Genomic DNA, 20,582 nt, shown 5'->3' on the forward strand with positions numbered 1-20,582 from the left:
CTTCCCGCAGACTCCCCTCAGTATCCAGACCATGCGGCCTGCCAGACCCAGGTTAGCATTCTGTCCCGGAGCCAGCACCTTACTCCGGGCCCCTGCTCAGCATTCTACGCCGGAACTGGGAACTGGCTCAGCATTCCGTCCCTCGACAGGGGCCCTGTCTCCTCTCTCCTGTATTCGCTCAGCATCCCGTTCCCGGAATAGGGACCCTGCTCAGCATCCCATCCCAGAGTGGAGACAGACGCTGAGTCCCTCCACTTTCGGCCCAGCACCCCTCCCACGGGTGCGGATCCCGCGTCTCTCCTGATCCAGCTCACCATCTCGCCCTAGCCTAGAGTCAGGACCTAGCTCACCATCCTACCCCGGACCAGGACATCCTGCATTCTTTCAGACCCCGCTCAGCAACCTTCCTCAGAGCGAGGACCCTGTTCATCATCCTAACTGGGGCCAGAGCATCCCGCTCCACAGCTAAAACTGAACCTGTAGCCCGATCTCCTCCCTCGCCCGAGCAACTCTTCCCTCTTGCACTTTCTCTACTTTGAACCCATCCCAGCAGAGTCCAGGAAGTAGCCTGGCACCGGAGACCGGCAGCGGCAGCGCCCAATGAGGAACGTCAGCGGCGACGGTGGCCCCGCCCATACAGAGAGTACGGCCAATACGCGCACGGAGGCGGGACTTCCGCTGTGCCGCGGCGGGCGGGGGGAGCGCACTGTTGTGGTGCGGCGCGTCGGGCGGGCGGCGGCCGGGGCGGCCCAGGGGCTGCCGCGGGGACTCGGGGCGCCGCCGAGCGGCCGGGCGCTGGGGTGGGCCGTGAGCACCGCGGGGCCCGGACACGGCAGGTTCGAGGCCGGGCCCCCGCGTGGAGAGCCGCGGGGTGGAGACTTTGCAGCGCGGCGCGGAGCAGGCGGGAGCCGGCGGGGGCCTCGGGAGCCCCAGGGCGACCGGGCCCGGATCCCGGGGGAGCCTCGCGAGCCCGGGTCGGAGTCTCGGCGGGTGCATCCCCGGCGGGGCCCGGGCTGCAGGAGCACAGAGCAGCCGGGCCTCGCGGAGCTCAGAGAGCGCCTGACCCGGGGCGCACCGTGGGACTCGGGCGCGGGGCTGGCGGAGAGCTGCCCCGCGGGGCTCACAGCAGCGGAGTGGCCTACAGGGGCCCTCCCCCGGAGGGGCCGGTTCGGGGCGGGGAAATGAACGGCTTCAGCACCGAGGAGGACAGCCGCGAAGGGCCCCCTGCCGCCCCCGCCGCCACCCCGGGCTACGGCCAGAGCTGCTGCCTCATCGCGGACGGCGAGCGCTGCGTCCGGCCCGCGGGCAACGCCTCCTTCAGCAAGAGGGTGCAGAAGAGCATCTCGCAGAAGAAACTCAAGCTGGACATCGACAAGAGCGTGAGTGTCAGGGCTCAGCGCAGGGCCGCGGGAAGGGACCCCGGGGACGCTCGGTGCGCTGGGCCTCGCCGCGCGGTCTGTGCAGGACAGGGGACTCAGGATCGTGGAGGCCGCTCTGTGCTCCGCGACGCTGCCCGCGTCCCAGGGGGGGGGCTGGGGGGGGCCGAGGAGGGCTTAGCACACTGTCCCTGCCTGGGAAAAGTGACAGCAGTTTGCAGCTGTCACTGTTGCGCCGGATAGTAGAACAGAGAGAGGTGGGTTACTTTTGCAAGAATTAGGGGTAAGGAGTGACAAGGGGACCCGGGGGCTCTTCTCCAACTTCGTCCTCCCTCCAGGGACCTTGTCGTTCTTTCAGACACTAGCAAGGTGGCCGCGACTTTCCTGTCTCCCGCGGCCTACGTCTCTGCAGCGCAGCACAGAGCCCGCTTTCGCTGGCAGCGAATGAGTTTTTCTGAGATGTGGCAGAAATAAGGACAAGGCCAGGTCTTAGATGACTCTTGCAGCGGATGTGATTGGAAGGGGGCAGGGAACCGGTTTTCTTGATGGATAACATTATTTGGTAATGCAGACGGAGGCGGACATTTAAAATTGAATGGGATTGCCTTGTGGCTAATTATAGGAAACTTCCTGTGTGATTTCACCTGCTCTTGTTAACGGTTCTGAAGATGTGCCTATTGCCAACTGGTTAGGAACTTTTTAGTCTGACATCTGTTGCTGCAAGCCCTGAGTGGCAGCTTCCAGATTAGGAATTGGGACCGGGTTAAGGAACTCTTAATATTAAGGGAACTTGAATGATTAATGGCCAACGTTTAGGGCAGTGGTTCTCAACCTTCCCAGTTCTGCGACCCTTTAGTACAGTTTCTCATGTTGTGGTGACCCTCAACCATAAAATTATTTTGTTGCTACTTCATGACTGTAATTTTGCTACTGTTACGAATTGGAATGTAAATACATACGTGACCTCAAGGAGGTCGCGACCCACAGGTTGAGAACCACTGAGTTAGGGACAATCAAGCATTACCTGTTACCTCAAGGGGGGGGGGAGTCTATCTTTATGCTAATGATGTGGCCGAAACTGAGACTGGGGGTAGAAAGCAATGGTGCCAAGTGCACACCGCACTTAGAAGCTGGCTAATTTCCTAAACCTGTCTTGCTTCCAAGCTCATCATCTTTTCTTCTAGACTCCTCTCTTAGACACTCAGTTTTATTTAGTTAGCCAGTATAGTCTGGCTCTTTTTGAATAGTGCTGCCTTTTTTTTTTTTTTTAATGATGGGGACTTTTCTTTTTACAAATGTCTGTCAATAAATAAATGAGGAATGGATGAATGGAATTATGACGGAGCAAACACTGGCTAGACAGTAAGGTGTCCCCTGACAATCACATGTAGGCATAAAAAGGGAATTCTAGGATGGCACTGAATTTATCCACTTGGAAACAGTGCCTGCCTCCTGTGTGGGCTGCTGGAAGGATTTCTGTGAGCATTCCCCACATCTGGATGGTTTGTTGCTGCAGTAGAGACTCCATTTACCGACTCAGCCCATGGGAAAGCCCGTGTGGAGCAGTGTTGAGCATCTCAACACATCATCAGGAAGAGAGGCCCTTTGGCCCTGCAGCAGCAGCTCCCAGAGGCCGTGCTGGGGAAGGCGTGTGGTTGGAAGCACAGTCTCAGTCCATTTCAAGGTGGTGTAGCGTCATTATTTCTGAAAGGGTTTCTATTTCATCCCACAGACTTGGGCAGGACTTCAATCCCAAGTAACTGCTGTGTTACAAGAATTTTTAGCTGTTGTAGCAAGTGAAACAGGAGGGGGGAAGGGGGGAGATAACCACACAGTGAGCCTTTGCTCCCACCCTCAACGCCCACCCCACCCACAAAGGCCTCTGAGTCCTGAAGTTGCTGAAATGCATTTCAGACTTAAACATGGTTAAGGACAGAGACTGGCTGTCTTGTAAGAGGATCTAATGGGTGCCCTTTTAAAATATGACACCACGGCCCTTCAGGTGGGCCCTGGAAGCTTCTGTAGTGTATTAAGACATAGCCAACTTGCAGCTGACATGCTTTTTCTCTGCTTCTGGGGAGTGGCTGAGGTTGGGAATAGTATAAAGGAAATGTAACACAGAAAGGAAGATTTACCAAGGCCTGGGGGGCCTTGGAGCTGACATCTTCCCATCTAAGCTTTAGAAACATCCCGTTCTGCTGCTCTCCCAGCTTACCCTGACACTGGAGAGATGCAGCTTGCTCTCTCAAGAGGCACATACTAGCTTTGCCTATCCGAGTGCCAGCTGCCAGGGGCGGGACAGGGGACACACATCCTGTGGTCTTGTATCACCTGGGAGTTACTCTTTAGGACAGTGACACATGCTTAACATCTGAAAGTTCATTGTCAGAGTGAAATCTGGCAAAGCCATCCCAACTTGTGACTGTGCAAGAGGTGACTTTCACCAGCATAAGCTGTTTTCCGGTATGAGAGTGACTATGTTGGTGCCTCAGCACTTATTAAGCGCCTGCTGTGTGCAAGACAGCATCACAGTATAAACTCAAAGTGACTCATGACTCACTAATCCAACCACGCGAAACGATAATCATCCAACTAAACAGTTTTTGTTAGTTCCTCCATAAAAAGACCTGAATTAATTGATGGTGACTTCCTGTCAGCTTACTTTTATCTTTAGGGATTTAGGGACTAAACTCCAGTTCAGATGTCTCCCCAGAACATTTGTGCACCAGCTGTCCCTACCCAGAGCCATTTACAACAGGCGTTGGGTTCTGCAGCGTTTTTGAACGGTTCCTCCAGGCAATGGTGGCACTTAGATTCTTAAATAAAAACACATTCTTCACATTTGAGCTGCTATTGGCACCTTTACTAATATGCTCCAGTGTTTATTAGAAAATCAGGGTAATACCCACTCCCTTTTATGTGGTTCTGCTTTGTGAGAATTCTGTCTCTCTCCGATCCTTCGTGGATCGGATGTAAAGTAGCGGGAGTCAAGTTTTTCAGTGTGACCCTACAGTAGTAGCTGTTGTGAGTGCCATCTCTACAGTCCCTGCTGCCCGGCTCTGCTCACTCAAGTTCACAATTCCTCCTGGTACCTGTAAAGCCAGTCTTTCTGCTCCAGCCATCTTTCCCTCTTTTCCCATACTGTGGAGAGACTTGGATGCTAATACACTGGGGGGTGGGGGGCAAGTTGGACATTTGCTCGTGCACTTAACTGTACCCCCAGCGCTCTGTATCCTCTGTAGCCTTTAGCAATAAGGTAGTAAACTGTGGCCTGCCTCACTCATCCGTCTCTCCCCAGTACCTGACCAAAAGAGGAGGTTCACGACTTTACAGGCTAACACTGACTTTAGGTCTCTTCCCATCAGGTAAGGCACCTGTACATCTGTGACTTCCACAAAAATTTCATCCAGAGCGTCCGAAATAAAAGGAAGAGGAAGACGAGTGACGATGGCGGAGACTCCCCTGAGCATGACGCTGACACTCCTGAGGTAAAAGCCAGAGTGCTGGTTGTGACCCAAGCCCCGCTCCAGCCAGAGAATGAGGATAGTGGGTTCTGACTCCAGCTTTCCCCGGCTATTGTGTTTTCTGAACTAACCAGTCATCTTTGCTTGCATTGCTGTGGTTTGTTTGAAATGTGTTTTCTAGACTTGTTCTAGACTTTCAGTAACGTTGGCTCTGAAAGCTTGGAGCTGAGCTGCTCTGCCTGCCCTGTTGGTCTCCAGACAGGCCCAGGCTCCGAGGTCCCAGGGGGGGCTAGAGGCTCTGCTTATGGTCTCTGTAGTAGACTTTTGCAGGACTTTGCCTCTTGAACCTGGCCAGTGCCTGACCACGGTGTTGCCGCTTTTAAAACCCTGTTCTTGCCTTTAAAGTTAATGCTGAGCCTGTGTGGTCTGAGCAGCTCTCTCCCCTTCTTTTCTGACCTGAAAATAAAGGTGCATCTTGTCAGTGTCACCAGCTGGACTGGGGCTTTCCCCAGAGACACACCGCAGTCATTTAACAGGTGCTGAAGTTTGACATTTGAGTGGGGGGGCACAAGTTGAGTATTATAGGATCATCAGCAACACCACTCCCCTGACCTCTAGAGGCCCATGACATTGCCTAAGCTGTGACAGTGAAAATGATGTCTGCAGGCATTGCCACATATCCTTCGGGATGCGCCCCCTTAAAGTACTGCACAATACCGTGCACCCTAGCGTCTCACCCAGAAGAGTTCATTGTGTGTTAAGGAGGGGGCTCCAGGAAGGAATAGCTGGGTTTCCTTCTAGAGTGTTCTCACTTGGGCTTCTGCAGAAGAGTAACTGTGTCCAATGTGCACTGAGTACTTGACACATTGTTATCTCATAAGGTGACAGCCTGTGAGCACACTTCGTGGCTGGGAGTAGAAGTAGGCGGGCCTCGGTCTGCAGGCGTGGAGGGGCATGTGAGGCTTGGCCCTGTCCCTGTACCTCTCCCTGTGTCCCTTCCCCAGCTTTACTTTCCGGTATCTTCCTATTGCTACAAGCAATGGTTATTATAAAGACATTCTATTTTTTAATCCCTTTGGCCAAACAGTTTAGAAAAGGTTTCCAAGAATGCTTTAAATGATGGGGAATTCTGGACCCTCATGCTAATCATTCTTTTTTTCCTTTTTCCTTTTTTTTTTTTTTTTTTTTTTTTTTTTTTTTTTTTTTTTTTTTGATTTTCGAGACAGGGTTTCTCTGTAGCTTTTTGGTTCCTGTCCTGGAACTAGCTCTTCTAGACCAGGCTGGCCTTGAACTCACAGAGATCCGCCCTGCCTCTGCCTCCCGAGTGCTGGGATTAAAAGGCGTGCACCACTGCCAGGCTTCATTCTTTTTTTCTTCTTATTATTTTTATTTTTTAAAGTGAGTCCCACTTGCCTGAAGCAAGAGCCTCTCTCCTGGAGGCAGGTGAAGGCAACCCTTTCTGGACCTTCCATATTTCATGACTGGTTAGCTCGCTCCCTGCTAGGCTAGCTGAACAAAGAGAAGAGGGTTCTTCTAGACCCTTATGCAGCCATCTGCAGAGGTCCTGGCCCTGACATGCAGGTGGATCAACCTGAGCCTCTTTTTCAGATGCACCCTGGGAGCTCTGTCAGTCCGTTTTCTAGCTTATCTCCTCCAGTGTCCCTGAGCTGGCCTTTCTGGACACCCTGGTGTCCTCTAACTCTGCCTGCAGTGAAGCCCAGCTCTGTGCTGCAGGGGCTCCCTGTTCCCCCAAACCCCCAGTCCTACCCAACCCGCAACCCAAGTTCCTTCTGCCTTCCAGGACATGCCGCCGCGCTCTTGTTGCCCAAGCTCAGCCTCTGCTCCAAGTTTCCATGCTCAGAATCATTCCCGTTCCTCTCCTCTTTCTCACATCCTCTCTACTGCCCCTCTTCTGCCCACCCTCCTCCATCCACACAGAACCCTTTTCTAACTGCCTTTGGCCTCCTTGCTAGTCATAGTCCTTGGTGAACAGTGTCTCCGACTTCTTCCCTCCTCAACCCTCTCTAGGGTGTGCCCGGCCAAGGGCCTCAGACATAACTGTCTCTCCTCTCCTCTAGGTTGATTTGTTCCAGCTGCAGGTGAACACTCTCCGACGCTACAAACGGCACTACAAGCTGCAGACCAGACCAGGCTTCAACAAGGCCCAGCTAGCAGAAGTAGGTAGACCATCAGAGAGGCCCAGCCTGTGCTCCTGTGATCCTAGCCAGCCCTCCCACACATCATCCACTCATTGCATCTCTGCCATGCTCTGGAGGCAAATCTGTCCTTTTTTGCATGACAGAATCAAGAGCTTTCCACACAGAATAGAAAGTCCTGTTTCCCAAAGGAAGCATGCACAGAGATGGGTAGACCTTCTTAAAGTCACACAGCAACCTGAGGACTCTTGATTCTGGTTCATGGCATCATTTTTACAAGGTTCTCCATAGAACCAGTCCTTTCAGGTGTATCAGTGTGATTAGCCACTGTGCCTTTAGATTTGGGGACCTTTTTTCTTTCCCTCTGAGTAGTAGGGATCAAACCCAGGACCATGTGTATGCTAAGCAAATCATCTACCAGTGAACTTCCCCCTCACGCTCCAGGACCTACGCACTCCCCTTCTTGACCTCTGGAGTTAATGGAAGTCTTTTCCTATATAATTCGTGGCACCCAAGAAAATATTTTTCTCCATTGAGTTCTTAACTTCGTTTGGTGGGAATTGGGAGGAGGTCACCCTTAGCATCTCTCTGTCTCTCTCTTGTATGTACCAATACCAATGGGCTCAAGTGACTCTCCTGCCTCAGCTTCCCTTCTAGGCACATGTCACAGTACTTGCATTCCTCATCTCTCTTATTTCTCCTGCCTTTTGTTGTAGAAAATTTGAGAGGTGGGGAAAAGAAAAACACAATGCAGCGACTTTATTATTTCCAGGTCTTTCTTCATCTGCCCTGACCACCTCCACCCGGCCGGCTTGGGTTTGGGTCTGTCTGATGTGTCTTTGTTGATGCGGCGGGGCTGCATCCCCGGCACCCGGCCGTCCGCATGGCTAGGTTATGCCCAGAAATAATTACACGGAAACTGTATTCTATTAAACACTGCCTGGCCCGGCTAGTTCCAGCTTCTTATTGGCTAGCTCTTACATATTGTTCTAACCCATTTCTAATATTCTGTGTAGCCCACGAGCTGGCTTACCAGGGAGGATCTTAACCTGCCTCTGTCTGGAGTGGGAGAACCATGGCGACTCCTTGACTCAGCTTCTTTTTCCCAGCATTCTCTTCTGTCTACTCCGCCTACCTAATTTTCTGTCCTATGAGGGCCGAGGCAGTTTCTTTATTATCTTTCAATGAAAGCAACAGATAAGATACAAGACCCACCTCCATCATGTCTTCATTCTTCAGCCTTTCCCTCGCCAGCATAGAGGCACAACAGCAGCTAGGAGAAGAGTGGGGTTTCTCTAGGGCAAAGCCAACAGAAGCAGGACATGGCCAGTGAGCACTCTCCTTCAGACTGCCACACTTTCCCGGGGGCAGGTGTCCCCTCTTAGAGGAATTCTTGGAGCCAGACACATCTGTTTGACTGTTCATTTGACGTTTTGGGGTGGTTTTTGTTTTGTTTTATTGCATGTGTGTGTTTTCAAGGCAACTGAGGCTGGTGATCTTGAACTCCTGACCCATCAGTCTTACCTTCCTGAGAGCTGGGATTACAGGCATTCAACACCACACCGAGCTTGACACAATTTTTAAAAACTTTTTTTTTTTTTTTTTGGTCCATTTCCAGAGCCTGAAAGGCTTGGTGGCAAATGGCCAACCAAGGAAGTCCAGCCTCCTTACACCACAGGATACTGAAGCCATGCCAGGGATGACTAGCTGTTACTGAAGTATATCTCTGTATGTATGTAGGTGGTACCCTGGGCCTCAGTGGTACACTTTTGGTAGTCCAAAAGAAGAGCAGCTAAGCCCTGGAGCAAGGGACTGCTACATTTTGCAGCTCCTTGACAAGTCTAAATGCCAGGCAGTCGCTTCCGGAAGCAGCTCCTGTTCCCTCTTTACTGAGTGTAGGATGTAGGGCCCTGATGTGCACGTAGCTTAAGGGACTTTGGTCTTTCCTCCCGTGTAGACTGTGAGCCGACACTTCAGGAACATACCGGTGAATGAGAAAGAGACGCTTGCCTACTTCATCTACATGGTGAAGAGTAACAGAAGCAGACTGGACCAGAAATCGGAGGGCAGCAAGCAGCTGGAGTGAGGCGCAGGCGGCCGGGTAGGCAGAGGCCTTGGTGAGAGAACAGCGGTGCGATGCTTGCTGACAGGTGGTGTCTGCACGTCTCAGCCCATAAGGACTGTTCGCATCTACTGTAAATAAAGTTTGAATGATGGATACTGTAAATCTCTCTGTCAAGAGGGTTATATTCTTACAGGTTAGCATGTGTATAGAAAGACTTTCACTGCTCAGACTGAAAAAACAGTATCATAAAAGGAATTTTAAAACTGTGTCTTGAATACTCAACAGAGCTTAAAATCAATTCTCCTGGAGATGTTGGGTGATGTGCATTTTGGCGGTCACCGTGCAGTACCAGGCTGCCACGGCCAGGACTCAGCCCTGGCGGCATGGCTCAGTGACAGTGGAAGCACAGAGTGGGCCCACATTTGGACTGGCCTTTGCCGGCTGGGACACAGGCATGCTACTTTATTCCAAGTTTTACCATTTAGTAGCAAATCAGTTTGACACTGGTCCCCCAATTGCTCTGGGGCCTCTATGCAGTGGGCACTTAGGGTGTGTTGAAGAGCTGTCACAGCCATGCAGCTTCTGCTTCACCCCTCCTACCCCCGAGACCTGTTATTTGTGTTATTCTCTGCTTAACCATGTGTAAGTCATCTGCTTAAGAGATGGAGGAAACCCTGCCCCTCCACAAGAACCTCTGGGCAGTTGCACGTGTCCGTTGAGATTCTAGAATTGACACGAAGATATCACAGACTGGTCACGGTGGTGCATGCTTTAGTCCCACCACTCAGGAGGACAAGGTAGAGAGCTCAAGAGTAAGCTAGGCTAAAGACCCCGTCTCAGAAACAAAACAGTGAACCTGGGGATGGCTCATCGGGGATAGGCACTTGCTGCCAAGCCTGCTAGCCTGAGTTCTAATCCCTGCTGGCCATGTAGTGGAGAGAACTGGCTCTACACACACCACAAAATAGATAAATGAAATTTATTATTATTATTTGTTTTTTAGGGGGGAATTGTTTGTTTTTCGAGACAGGGTCTTTCTGTAGCTTTGGAGCCTGTCCTGGAACTAGCTCTTGTAGACCAGGCTGGCCCCTGCCTCTGCCTCCTGAGTACTGGAATTAAAGGTGTACACCACCACCGCCCAACAGGTTTTTTTTTTTTTTTTTTAAAGTTTTAAACAAACCATAGCCTTCCCTGAGAATTTTCTGCACTTTACCCAGAGTGAGGTATATACCACTGACCCGTTAGGCTCCTGGCAGTAAGTGTTCTGGCGAAGATAGAGTGTCATGTTTCCAGTCTTTAGTTGACAACCTGCAGGAGAACTGCCCAGCTCCCGCATGGTTCCTGCTCAGAAGCCCAGCTGTGGGAAGACAGTGTGGCTGGACTTGACTCCTTGGCCCTGTAAGGCCAAAAAAAAGGGAAACACAAGTCACTGCCACCCGATGCTCAAGTGAGAAAGGCAGGATCTGCCTCCTTTTGGGGAGAGCGTTTGCTAAGGAAATCTTTGAAGTATTAATTTTTCTCATTGTTCGAGTCAGACTCTGCTGTCTAGTTATGTCAGAACCAAAGCATCCTGGGAGAGCAGAGCTTTCCTATCCAAAGATGTTTGCAGAATCTCCAGTCAGTGTGACAAAGGGTGTGGGTGGGAGGATAAGAGAAAAAGACTGCTAATTTCCAACCAGCCTAGTATACATTTGGTCAGATGTCTCATTTTCCTGTTTAACTTCAATTTTGAGTTTTTCTTAAGCCTTAACTAACAAGAGGACAGCAGAGGCCTGGCCCAGCAGTTTTAACATCTCCCAGATGGCTTCCCCTGAGCACCATCTCGGAAATCAGAGTTAACCTCACACTGAGTGAGTGAAGGAATGTTTGATGGTCTCGCTTCTGTGGAATGGGGGCGGGAGCCTCCAGTGTCACTAACTTGCAATGTGTTCCGTCGTGGCCAAGCCCCCAGAGAGCTCAAATGCATGCCAAGCAAACTGCAGCCTGATGGAGCGTGTGTAAATAGGTGTGTGTAGAGTATGAACCGGGTCCTGGTTGCAAGCAAGGGCTAGTGAGGTGTCCCCTGGATGTTTTCGGTCCTCACCTCTGTGCAGAAGTTGGTCTCAGTCCAACACTGGTGGAGGCAAACGGAGACAGAAGCTAGTGTCTGAAGACAGACAGGACCTTTAATTTAACTGGCCCTGTGGAAATGTCAGTGTCTTATCCAGGAAGAAAATGTAGCTTCCTGATATTTAAGCCAAACTGTGGGCATTTAAGTTGTATCATTGTTTCTTCAGCATCATGTTTAGTTTCCTGTGCAGAGGCTCAGTTCTGTGCAAGATGTGGCAGTAGCTCAGTCTGGTCCACGTTTCTATGTCCAGAACATCTGCCCTCCAGCCACCTCAGAATCCTCATCCTCAGATGCACACACCCTTGGAGAAGTAGAGACCGGGGCTCTCTTTCTCAGCCGGTCAAAACATCAGCTGGAAGAAAAGGCAAAGCTAGCCGGGCAGTGGTGGCGCATGCTTTTAATCCCAGCACTCAGGAGGGAGAGGCAGACGGATCTCTGTGAGTTTGAGGCCAGCCTGGTCTACAAGAGCTAGTTCCAGGACAGACTCCAAAGCTACAGAGAAACCCTGTCTCAAAAAAACAAACAGAAAGAAAGAAAGAGAGGAAAGAAAGGAAGGAAGAAAGAAAGAGAAAGAAAGAAAGAAAGAAAGAAAGACAAAGCTATTCAAGTGTCCGGCTGCTGTGTGATCAAAGCGGCCAGCCCCTTGCCTCCTGTGCTGGCTTAGCCAGAGCCTGCTGCCTTCAAGAGCAACAGGGTTTGTGGGGAGAGCAGTGCTCATCTTGGCGCCCGTATTCTCATATCACCTGTCCTTGTCTCCCACATACCCCTCCCAATCTGTGACGGCTCGGTGTGGACTTTTCTCTGTTTGGTGCTCCTGGACAAAACTGGAATTTCAAGTCCAGAACTGGCATGGCTTCGCACACTCCCATCCTGTCTCTAGTCTAGCCTGGTGTGGTTCTTCAGTGTGCCCTTAAAGCGGTCATATGGAGACATTCGTAGCCTACCATTCATATTGGGCTTGAAAATTTTTACAGCGCAAATGCACAGGCTTCTTTTTCACGGAACAAACTGTGAATAAAAACCATCATAGCCAATCCTCAGGAAAGACAGCAAACCAAAATTCCAGGTGGGGTTGTGACTTGAGGAACTTGGCTTCTGTGTACTGCATGTCCCTGCCACAGCTAGCTATGATCATAGCAGCCTCTCAGAGAACAGATCCTAATGTCGCAGGTAGAGCTTGAGGCTCCCTTTGTGTATGTGCGTGTGTGTATAGGAACTTCCTGTTAATACTTTGCCAAGTGACTGCCTGGTGTGTGGCGGTAGGATAACTGTCCACTGCAGTGAGTGGTCCCAGGCACAGTCCCAAAGAAGTTGCCTCATCAGCACCATCTGAAGGCTCTCTGTTATATGACGGGATCTAAAAGATTGGAAGAGTCTCGGTCCTCCCACCCAGCTTCTCCATTGGTGCTGACATTCTGCCTACCCATCTCAGCCAGGAAGCAGTCTGCACTTGGCCACCTCCAAGGACAGAGAGCCCACTACCTCCTGGGGAAGACTGATCTGGATTTTCTGGGCTCTCTGAAATTTGGGGGCCATGTGGACAGTGGTTCAGGCAAAGGACCCAGTCCCTGGCATTATTCCAAACACATTGTATCATTTTTAGAAGAGAACAGCTGGATATATCATGGTGTTTTGACTGCCACTAAGTATTGGTCTTGGTTCCTTGTTGGAAAATGTTGAAGAAACCCTTCAACCCTGTGTCCTTGCTTGCTCATGCCAAAGTTGCCAACAAAGCACCAGTCCTCTCCCAAGTCATCGGAGGCCTTAGTCCCATGCCAGCCACGCACAGCCTCGCTGCATCTCTGCGGGGAAACTTCAGCTGGAAAGTTTTAAGCAGCACATGGCTTTGCCTGGAGTCTAAGGTTCCCAGGTTGCTGAGAACTCATGCCTTCCCGTCCCTGTGGGGGCTTCACCAGCAAAGCTGAAGGTACTCCATTCTCAGTGTTGGGGCTGCAAGTTCCTCAGAGCCACTCAAGGTTGCTCTCTGATCAGTTTTTAGTGAATTGGGGAAATAAAGTCCTAAGAGATTTGCCAAGTTCATGTTAGCGAGGGGCCTTTGTGGCCCACCACTCGGTCATTTGCAGGGTGACAGGTGATCTAAGGTAAGCTGCCCTGACATGCCTCAGAGCTTAAAACTGCCTTTCCAGGGCAGCTGAGCTCCTGGGGACAAGCTTCTGCAGAGTTCCAGGTGGAGTAGGGTAAGCTTGGGCGACTGCTGACCTTAGCAAAATGATTGGCCAAGGAGCAGATCCCCAGCAGGCCTGCCCAGCACAGCCCCCAGGCCCTCTGCCACCTGGGATAGCTGTGAATGTGGCCCAACACAGAATCATGAATTATTTGAAGTACTATGAGATTTGCTTTACAATTTTTAAAGCTCAGTAGAGTTCTTGAGCATGTATTTTTGTTGATGACTATTAAGCCCAGAGAAGCCAAAGGTTGGTCCAACATCTGTGGGTTGCAGTGTTAGCTTAGCTGCACTGTGTCCTTATACAGTGGGCTCAGACCAACTCCTGTGGGATGCAGTGTTAGCTTAGCTGCACTGTGTCCTTATACAGTGGGCTTAGCCTGTGATCGCTGCCTACCTGCTGCCTTCCACCCCATCTCTGAGACTGGGTGATTGCCCTGGCTCCAGGTCCCTACTGAACTAAGCAGAGCAGTCAGATGAGGGGAAACAAGCTCAGGCTCATGCCTTAGGGAGCACTGTGCATTTGGGGGTGCCTTTGCATTATTTCATTGGATTGCAGACTGCTTCCAAATTTATGGTTGGGAAAAGAAAAGTCACTGTGATATTTGAAGTGGGCAAAGTGGGCCTGGGGCTTCAGGCAGAGCATCTCCGGTGGGTTACTTCCCCCTGCTGGCACCTCTGAAAACAAAGTCTCTCTCTCTCTGCTTACTGTCATGTGCCATCCTTGCCTGCTTTCTGTTGCCTGTGATGCCCATTGGAATATACTTGGGGAATGGGGTTTGTCTGCTTTGTAACTGCCTTATTGAAAAGTAAGTGCCCTTCCATCCCAGGCCTCCAACTGTATTTGTTTTCCTGCCAAACTTGGGGGGAGGGGTCATTTGTATTTTGATTTTTTGTGCCTGTGGCTCTGTACTGTTGAAGGTCTCAATTCTCTGGACTCTCCTTAGCATGTGTGTGACCCCTGTCACAGCGTCACACAGATGGGATGGCCCGACTTTTATTCTCAATAAATAAGCTGAATGAGCAAGAGACATCCTCCATGGCTCCCTCTGAATTCCTGCTCGGAATCTAGCTACTGTGTCTACCCAAGCTGGGCCCCAGCGGTGTGCGGCAGACTCTAGTGACAGCCTCATGTACCCATACTTAATACTGCCCTGCAGTCTCAGTGCAGGCAGAGATGTGTGGATCACAGTAGGGCAGACCCAAGTCCTACTGTGTGTCCCTCCCGTGACTCTTCTGCCCATACCCTGTGGGAAGGCCAGCTGAAACAGGTCTTCTGATAAAAGCAATGGAATTCCAGACCCTTCTGGAACTTACCCCAGTGCTGAAGTATCAGCCCTGATTCACCAGCTCCTGGACGGCTGTGTCTCCCACTGCACTGACATTTGCTTTTGCCAGTCCCCAAACTTCACACGCAGACACCCCACAGTTTGAGAAGCCTGGGCTCCGTGACCGTGACCGAGCTTTGAACCTACAGGTTCCTGAGGTCTCATGGGCTAAGACCCCCTGCCTAGCCATACACAGCTCTCAGCATGTGTGCCTTGCCCACACCTGTTTTCAGCAGAAGACCAAGGAAAGTGTATGGTAGTTTTCTTTTGTTGTCTTGTGTTGCGTTTGTTTTTTTAAGAGTCTGGCTATGCAGCTCAGGCCAGCCTTGAACTCATGATCCTCCTGTCTCGGCGACCTGAGTGGTGGAATATGGAGATGTTATACCTGCCTATGGCTTTCCTTTTCCTTCTTTGGGCTTTTTGGAAACAAATTCTGATTTGGTAGGCCACGCTGGGCTCTTAACTCAGTGTTCACCTGTCTTAGCCTCTAAGCTCTGGGATTGTGGAGTGTACTGCCTACCTAACAAAATAGAAATTTTAACTGATTTTATTCAAGAATCCCATACAATGTATTTTGAACTTGTTCACACACACACACACACACCAACTCTCATAACCACTCTCTCCACCTTCCCATCATCCCATCCCTTCCTTCCTAACTTTGGGATTTTGTCTTTTTTCTGTCTTTCTCTATCAGGTGCAGTTTGTGTGGCCCACTAGTGCTGGGAGCCAGACCTGCCCTGACTTGTCCTTTCCCTTCCCACCAGTCACATCATTAAAACCAACCCTCCCAGCAGCTAGCAAATGCCAATAGCTCCTCGGCCCACCTTCCCCCTCTGTGCTGAGATTTCATGTTAATTGCCATCTACTCACAAGGAGCAGCATCTCTGAGTGTTGAGAGGTGTTTTGTTTTGTGGATATGAAGGATAAGTCGTTAGGGGTCGGCTCAATACTGTGTTCATTTAGCAGAGTGTACGGTTCTCCCCTAGGGGCCGTGACCTGTTTGGCCACAGGTGTGAAGTCATTGCTCTTAGCACACCCACCTCAACTAATGGAGGTTTCCAAAGTCCAGCTCCTCCCCTCATTACCCTCCTCACCTGAGATCACAAGGCGAGCCAGGGTGGAGGGAATGCTTGTGATCCCCGCACTTGGGAGGTGCAGGCTTATAGGGTCAGTAGCTCATTCAGTGCCATTCTTGGCTACATAGCAAGTTGGAGGAAAGCAAGAAAGTGAAAGAAAAATGAGTGGGAGGGAGGGAGGAGTGTGGATGCTTTTAAAACCAGCATTCAGGGGGGCTGGAGAGATGGCTCAGTGGTTAAGGGCATTGCCTGCTCTTCCAAAGGTCCTGAGTTCAATTCCCAGCAACCACATGGTGGCTCACAACCATCTGTAAAGAGGTCTGGCGCCCTCTTCCAGCCTTCAGGCATACAGACAGAATATTGTATACATAATAAATAAATATTTAAAAAATAAAAAATAATAAAATAAATATATAATAAAAAACAGCATTCAGAAAGCACAGATAGATGTCTGTGAATTCCAGGCCAGCCTGGACTACACAGTGAGTTCTAAGCTGGTCAGGGCCAAAGAATGACAGCTGAATAGTGAGTGGGACTCTCTTCAGAAGAAATAAAGACCAAAAGAGAAAAGACTGACTGACCCTGGAGATGTGGCTCAGACCGTGGAGTGCTTGCCTGGCTGTAAGAGGCCTCGGAGTTGAGCTTAAGCACTACATAGACTGGTTGTAATGACCTACCTGCTGTCTCAGCACCAGGGAGGCAGAGGATCAGAAGTTCAAGGTCATCCTCAGCTACACCAGGAGTTTGAGGGCAGCCTGGGCTACAGAGTACACCAGTGAAGAAGATGAAGGGGACGAGAATGGCAGGAGAGGGAAGAGGATGGCAATGAGAACTCCATGTATGGCAGCAATCTAGAAAAACAGAACCAAAAGAACTCACCCGCCCTTCCCAGTGGGCTGCCTGGCGCGTGAGAGGACACTACGTGCAGGGGAGTGGGTCTTCTGCTTCTACAGTTGCCTGTAGTTTAAGGGGCTCTTCCTGTGAGCTGTCAAGTGCACTGCCCAGCACACAGCACTTCGTGGGCATTAATCCAGCTGATCTCACTACAGTCCGTTAAGTAGGCCCTGTTGCTAACACCCATTTATAGGGATGTAAATACACTCAGCGATTATAGAATACCCCTCTAACCTCCCCCCCCCCAAAAAAAAATTAAGGACCCTGAGCTACTAGAACTACTCTGGGCGTGGACCTACGGTTCATCTGCCTCCAGGAACACTTGTCAACCCCAGAGCAAGGAAGTCAGAGCACTGGCTGCACTTTGAAGCTGCACCGCTGTAGGTCGCCGTGGTCCCCATCAGTTTTAATGAGGGATTCCGAGAAGTCACTACAACTGTAGTTAGGGAATTTAATAGGGTCTAATGGAGGTTAACAAGGTACACGGAACCTCCCAGCCAGGTTTCAGCTCACCAGAGCCCAAGAGCATTAACGTACAAAGGAACACAGACACCTGCAGGCTTTAATAGGGTTAATGAAACCATCAGAGGTTGGCAGGAGGAACAGTGCAGGAGCCGACTTCTGTTAGCCTGTCTACTAGAAGTCAGTAGGTGTTTCTGAAACAGCGGCAGCCAGCTTCTTTCCCTGGGCACCATGTGGACAGCCAGCAGGGAAGGCCACCAGCACCATGCCTACTATGAGAGTCCTGGTTGGTAGACTTGGGAGCGGGCTGCTTCTTGGTGCTTTCTGGGTGTTATTTAAACTGTATCATGGTCACCAGTTATAAGGACCCTAACATTTAGACAGTCACATGTCGTCTAACTAGCTATGTGGCTGAGGGTGACCTGGAAGTTCTGATCACTCTGCCTCTCCCTCTGAGTGCTAGGATTACAGGCATCCACCACCACTCCAGTCTGATGGGGTACAGGAATCAAACCCATAGGCCCATGCCTGCCAGGCAAACATTTTACCAACTAGACCACATTCCCAACCTCCAAAGCCACTTTTAGAAACACATTGTGTGTAAATGTATGCCACCTTTGTGCACGTCCATGGAAGCCAGAAGAGGGTGCCCTGGAACTGGAGTTACAGGTGCCTCTGAGCCACGTACCATGTGTACTAGGAACCAAAGTGTGACCCTCTAGAAGAGCACCAAGGACTCTTAAGTGCTAAGTTGTCTCTCCAGCTCACAGAAGTGACTTTTCAAAGGGCCTTCATGCTCTGTTTGCTTACCGTGAGCTCTGTCCCTCACACATGCAGAAAAGCACAATCAAGAATTACAGGTTGGCAATGCTTCCCTCCCACGGTCAAGGCCCTAAGTGCCAGCCACAGCCCCACAAACAACAGACACAGCAGTGCAGTCTTAAACCTGGGCGACTTTTGTGTCTCAAGTGATCTGCACTAGCTCTTGCCATAGGTTTTCATGATGTGCTGTAAAACAGCGGAAGTGGGGAAGAAGAAAGCAGAACTCGTCAAGTGGTGACGTATCTGTCACTCAGAACTCGCTGTGTGCCAGGCTAGATGCTAAGCACCCAGACGCCTGGACAGCCGTTATAGACCAGTTCCCTTAGCAAAACTGCCCTGCCGCCATCTTCATCAGACCAGCCATGCCTGCTCGCAAGAGACCATCTCGGGTCAACAGAACCTGGCAACTGTTGATACTCCTTCAGAGAAGAAGGGTGTGGGCAAGGTCATTGGACACTTACCTAAGGTTCCAGCTGCTCCACCCGGCCATTTGGGTGCGGTTTTCTACCCTACACGGCCTAAGGAGACTCAGGAAAAGCTAGGGTTTGTAATCTGGGGAAACTTAATCAAAGAAGGTCTCCATCTATTGTGGCTGTGGGGAAGCCATCATCTAAATTGGGTAAAGACTATCCAATGCAGCTGTTTTGGGGTCACCCACGCTCCTGTGGGCAGCCTCTCAACCATGATGTGTTTAGGAAGTACAGCAACGCTTGGCTTCCCCGCGGCGAATTGGTGAGATTATACTTCAGTTTATCTTTGGGACCTTAGGAGAAGGGGCAGACAACTGCTTCCATCTCCATGGGGAGAAATTCCTGCAACAAAGACTCACGCAATAGGTAGTGTGGTTACCCCTATTTGTAGATGAAGAAATGGATCTAGGAAGGTGATGTGTGCCCCCAAAAGAAACAATTGCATGTGCTGTCAAGGGGGTGGAAGAGAAGAACCATATTCACTGTTGATGAGGATACAAGCCAGCACAGTCATGATGGAAATCTGTGTGGAGGCCTCTCAAAGATTTAGAGGGAGCTTCCATTGGCCCCAGTTGTACCACTCACTGCTAGGAAAGTACTCAAAGGACCCCATCTTCTACCACGGAGACACTTGCACCCCCACATTTGCTGATCTATTCACGATAGGCAGGCAATGTCTATGTCCATCAACAGATGAGTATGTAGTACAGATATACAATGGAGTTTTACTCAGATGTTAGAGGAAAGGAAATCACTGGAAAGAGTGATACGCACCTTCAATCCCAGCACTCAGGAAACAGAGGCCAGCCTGGTCTACAAAGTGAGCTCCAGTCTCTACCAGGCAAGGATACATAGTGAGGCACTGTCTCAAAAACAAGCAAGAAAAGTCTAACTTTCCAAGTCACTAATGTGGTGGTTTGAGAATGATCCCCATGGGCTCATGTTTGAATGCGTGGTTCACAGTTGGTGGAACTATTTGGGGAAAAATTAGGAGGTGTGGCCTTGTTGGAAGAGGTAATGCCACTGTGGGTGAACTTGGGTATTTCAAAAGCCTATGCCATTCCGGTTAGCCGGGCAGTGGTGGTGCACACCTTTAATCCCATCAGTTAGGAGGCAGAGGCAGGTGGATCTCTGAGTTCGAGGCCAGCCTGGTGTAGAGATGGAGTTCCAGGACAGCAAGGGCTATACAGAGAAACCCTGTCTCAAAAAACAAAAACAACAATGACCAAAGAGTATGAGCCCTAGCTTCTGCTCCAGTGCCTGCCCGCTGCCATGCTGCCCACGACGATGGCCATGGGCTCTAACCCTCTGAAGCAGTAAGCCCTAGTAAATTCTTTCTTCTTTAAGTTGCCTTGGTAACGGTGTCTTATCACAACACCACGAAAAGTAACTAGGACACTGAGTCAAGGGAATGACATATGTTGGGTCCTTCTGCCATTTGAAAATGGTTCTTACTCCATCAATACCCAGAAAGTTGAATTCACTTATCCACCATAATGAAACAAACAAACAAAACTACAATGGACCTGAAACTAGAAAAAAAAAAAAAAAAGCTTTTGGTCCTCTTTCATGACTCACGTGACCTTTTGCCTGCATTTCCTCCTTCCTCACCACCCGCTGTAATGAAAACATTTAAATAAAAATAAAGAGGGCGGTCAGTCTGGAAAGTGTTGGAATGAGACTAAAGCAAAGGTCCCAGGGTTCCCTGGCACTGCCTTTGAGGACAGAGCTGTGCCGTGGGCTCTGAAGCCCTGGAGAAGCCTGAGCCAATGCAAAGACTTGTGCCAAGACAGCCAAGGAAAGCTAACCAAGGGTTGACGGCCACCAGTAAAACGGAACTGTATTAAGGCTGGACGTGTGGTGGCACGTGTCTGTAGTCGAGAACAGAGGGTCTCCTGGAAGTTCAAGTTGGCTACCTCATGAGTTCGAGACCAGTCTGGGCTACAATAAGACCCTATCTGAAAACAACCACAGCAAAAAAAAAAAAAAAAAAAAAAAAAAAAATCCAGACTGAGCTAAGCAAACAGTTGGGGACACCTTTGTTACAGGCAAACTTTCAGGCACATGAACATCCCACAGCACAAGAGGGGACCCGGCTCCCGTCCACTTAGCAAGCGGCTCCTGACCACATCAGTGGGCAGATGCCAGAGGTGAAGCCCAATACAGCCCAG

At 50.3% G+C, this 20,582-nt stretch overlaps 1 protein-coding gene across 1 annotated transcript; it reads left to right on the forward strand.

Annotated features, from left to right (window-relative positions):
• Positions 1-724: 724 nt before the first annotated feature.
• Positions 725-9,329, forward strand: Sap30l (SAP30 like). Its single transcript, XM_050157655.1, has 4 exons — positions 725-1,379; positions 4,742-4,864; positions 6,919-7,017; positions 8,954-9,329. Exons 1-4 carry the CDS (start codon positions 1,182-1,184, stop codon positions 9,080-9,082), a joined length of 549 nt encoding a protein of 182 aa, XP_050013612.1. The 5' UTR covers positions 725-1,181; the 3' UTR covers positions 9,083-9,329.
• The last annotated feature ends 11,253 nt before the right edge of the window (positions 9,330-20,582 follow it).

This window comes from Alexandromys fortis, unplaced genomic scaffold (assembly GCF_014885135.2).
Source record: "Alexandromys fortis isolate MF-2015 unplaced genomic scaffold, M_Fortis_MF-2015_v1.1 scaffold_103, whole genome shotgun sequence".
NCBI lineage: Eukaryota > Metazoa > Chordata > Mammalia > Rodentia > Cricetidae > Alexandromys > Alexandromys fortis.

Coding starts and splice junctions, on each gene's coding strand:
- Sap30l (XM_050157655.1), top strand. CDS start 1,182: ATGAACGGCTTCAGCACCGAGGAGGACAGCCGCGAAGGGCCCCCTGCC. Junction 4,865..6,918: donor ATGACGCTGACACTCCTGAG/GTAAAAGCCAGA, acceptor CCTCTCCTCTAG/GTTGATTTGTTCCAGCTGCA. Junction 7,018..8,953: donor ACAAGGCCCAGCTAGCAGAA/GTAGGTAGACCA, acceptor CCTCCCGTGTAG/ACTGTGAGCCGACACTTCAG.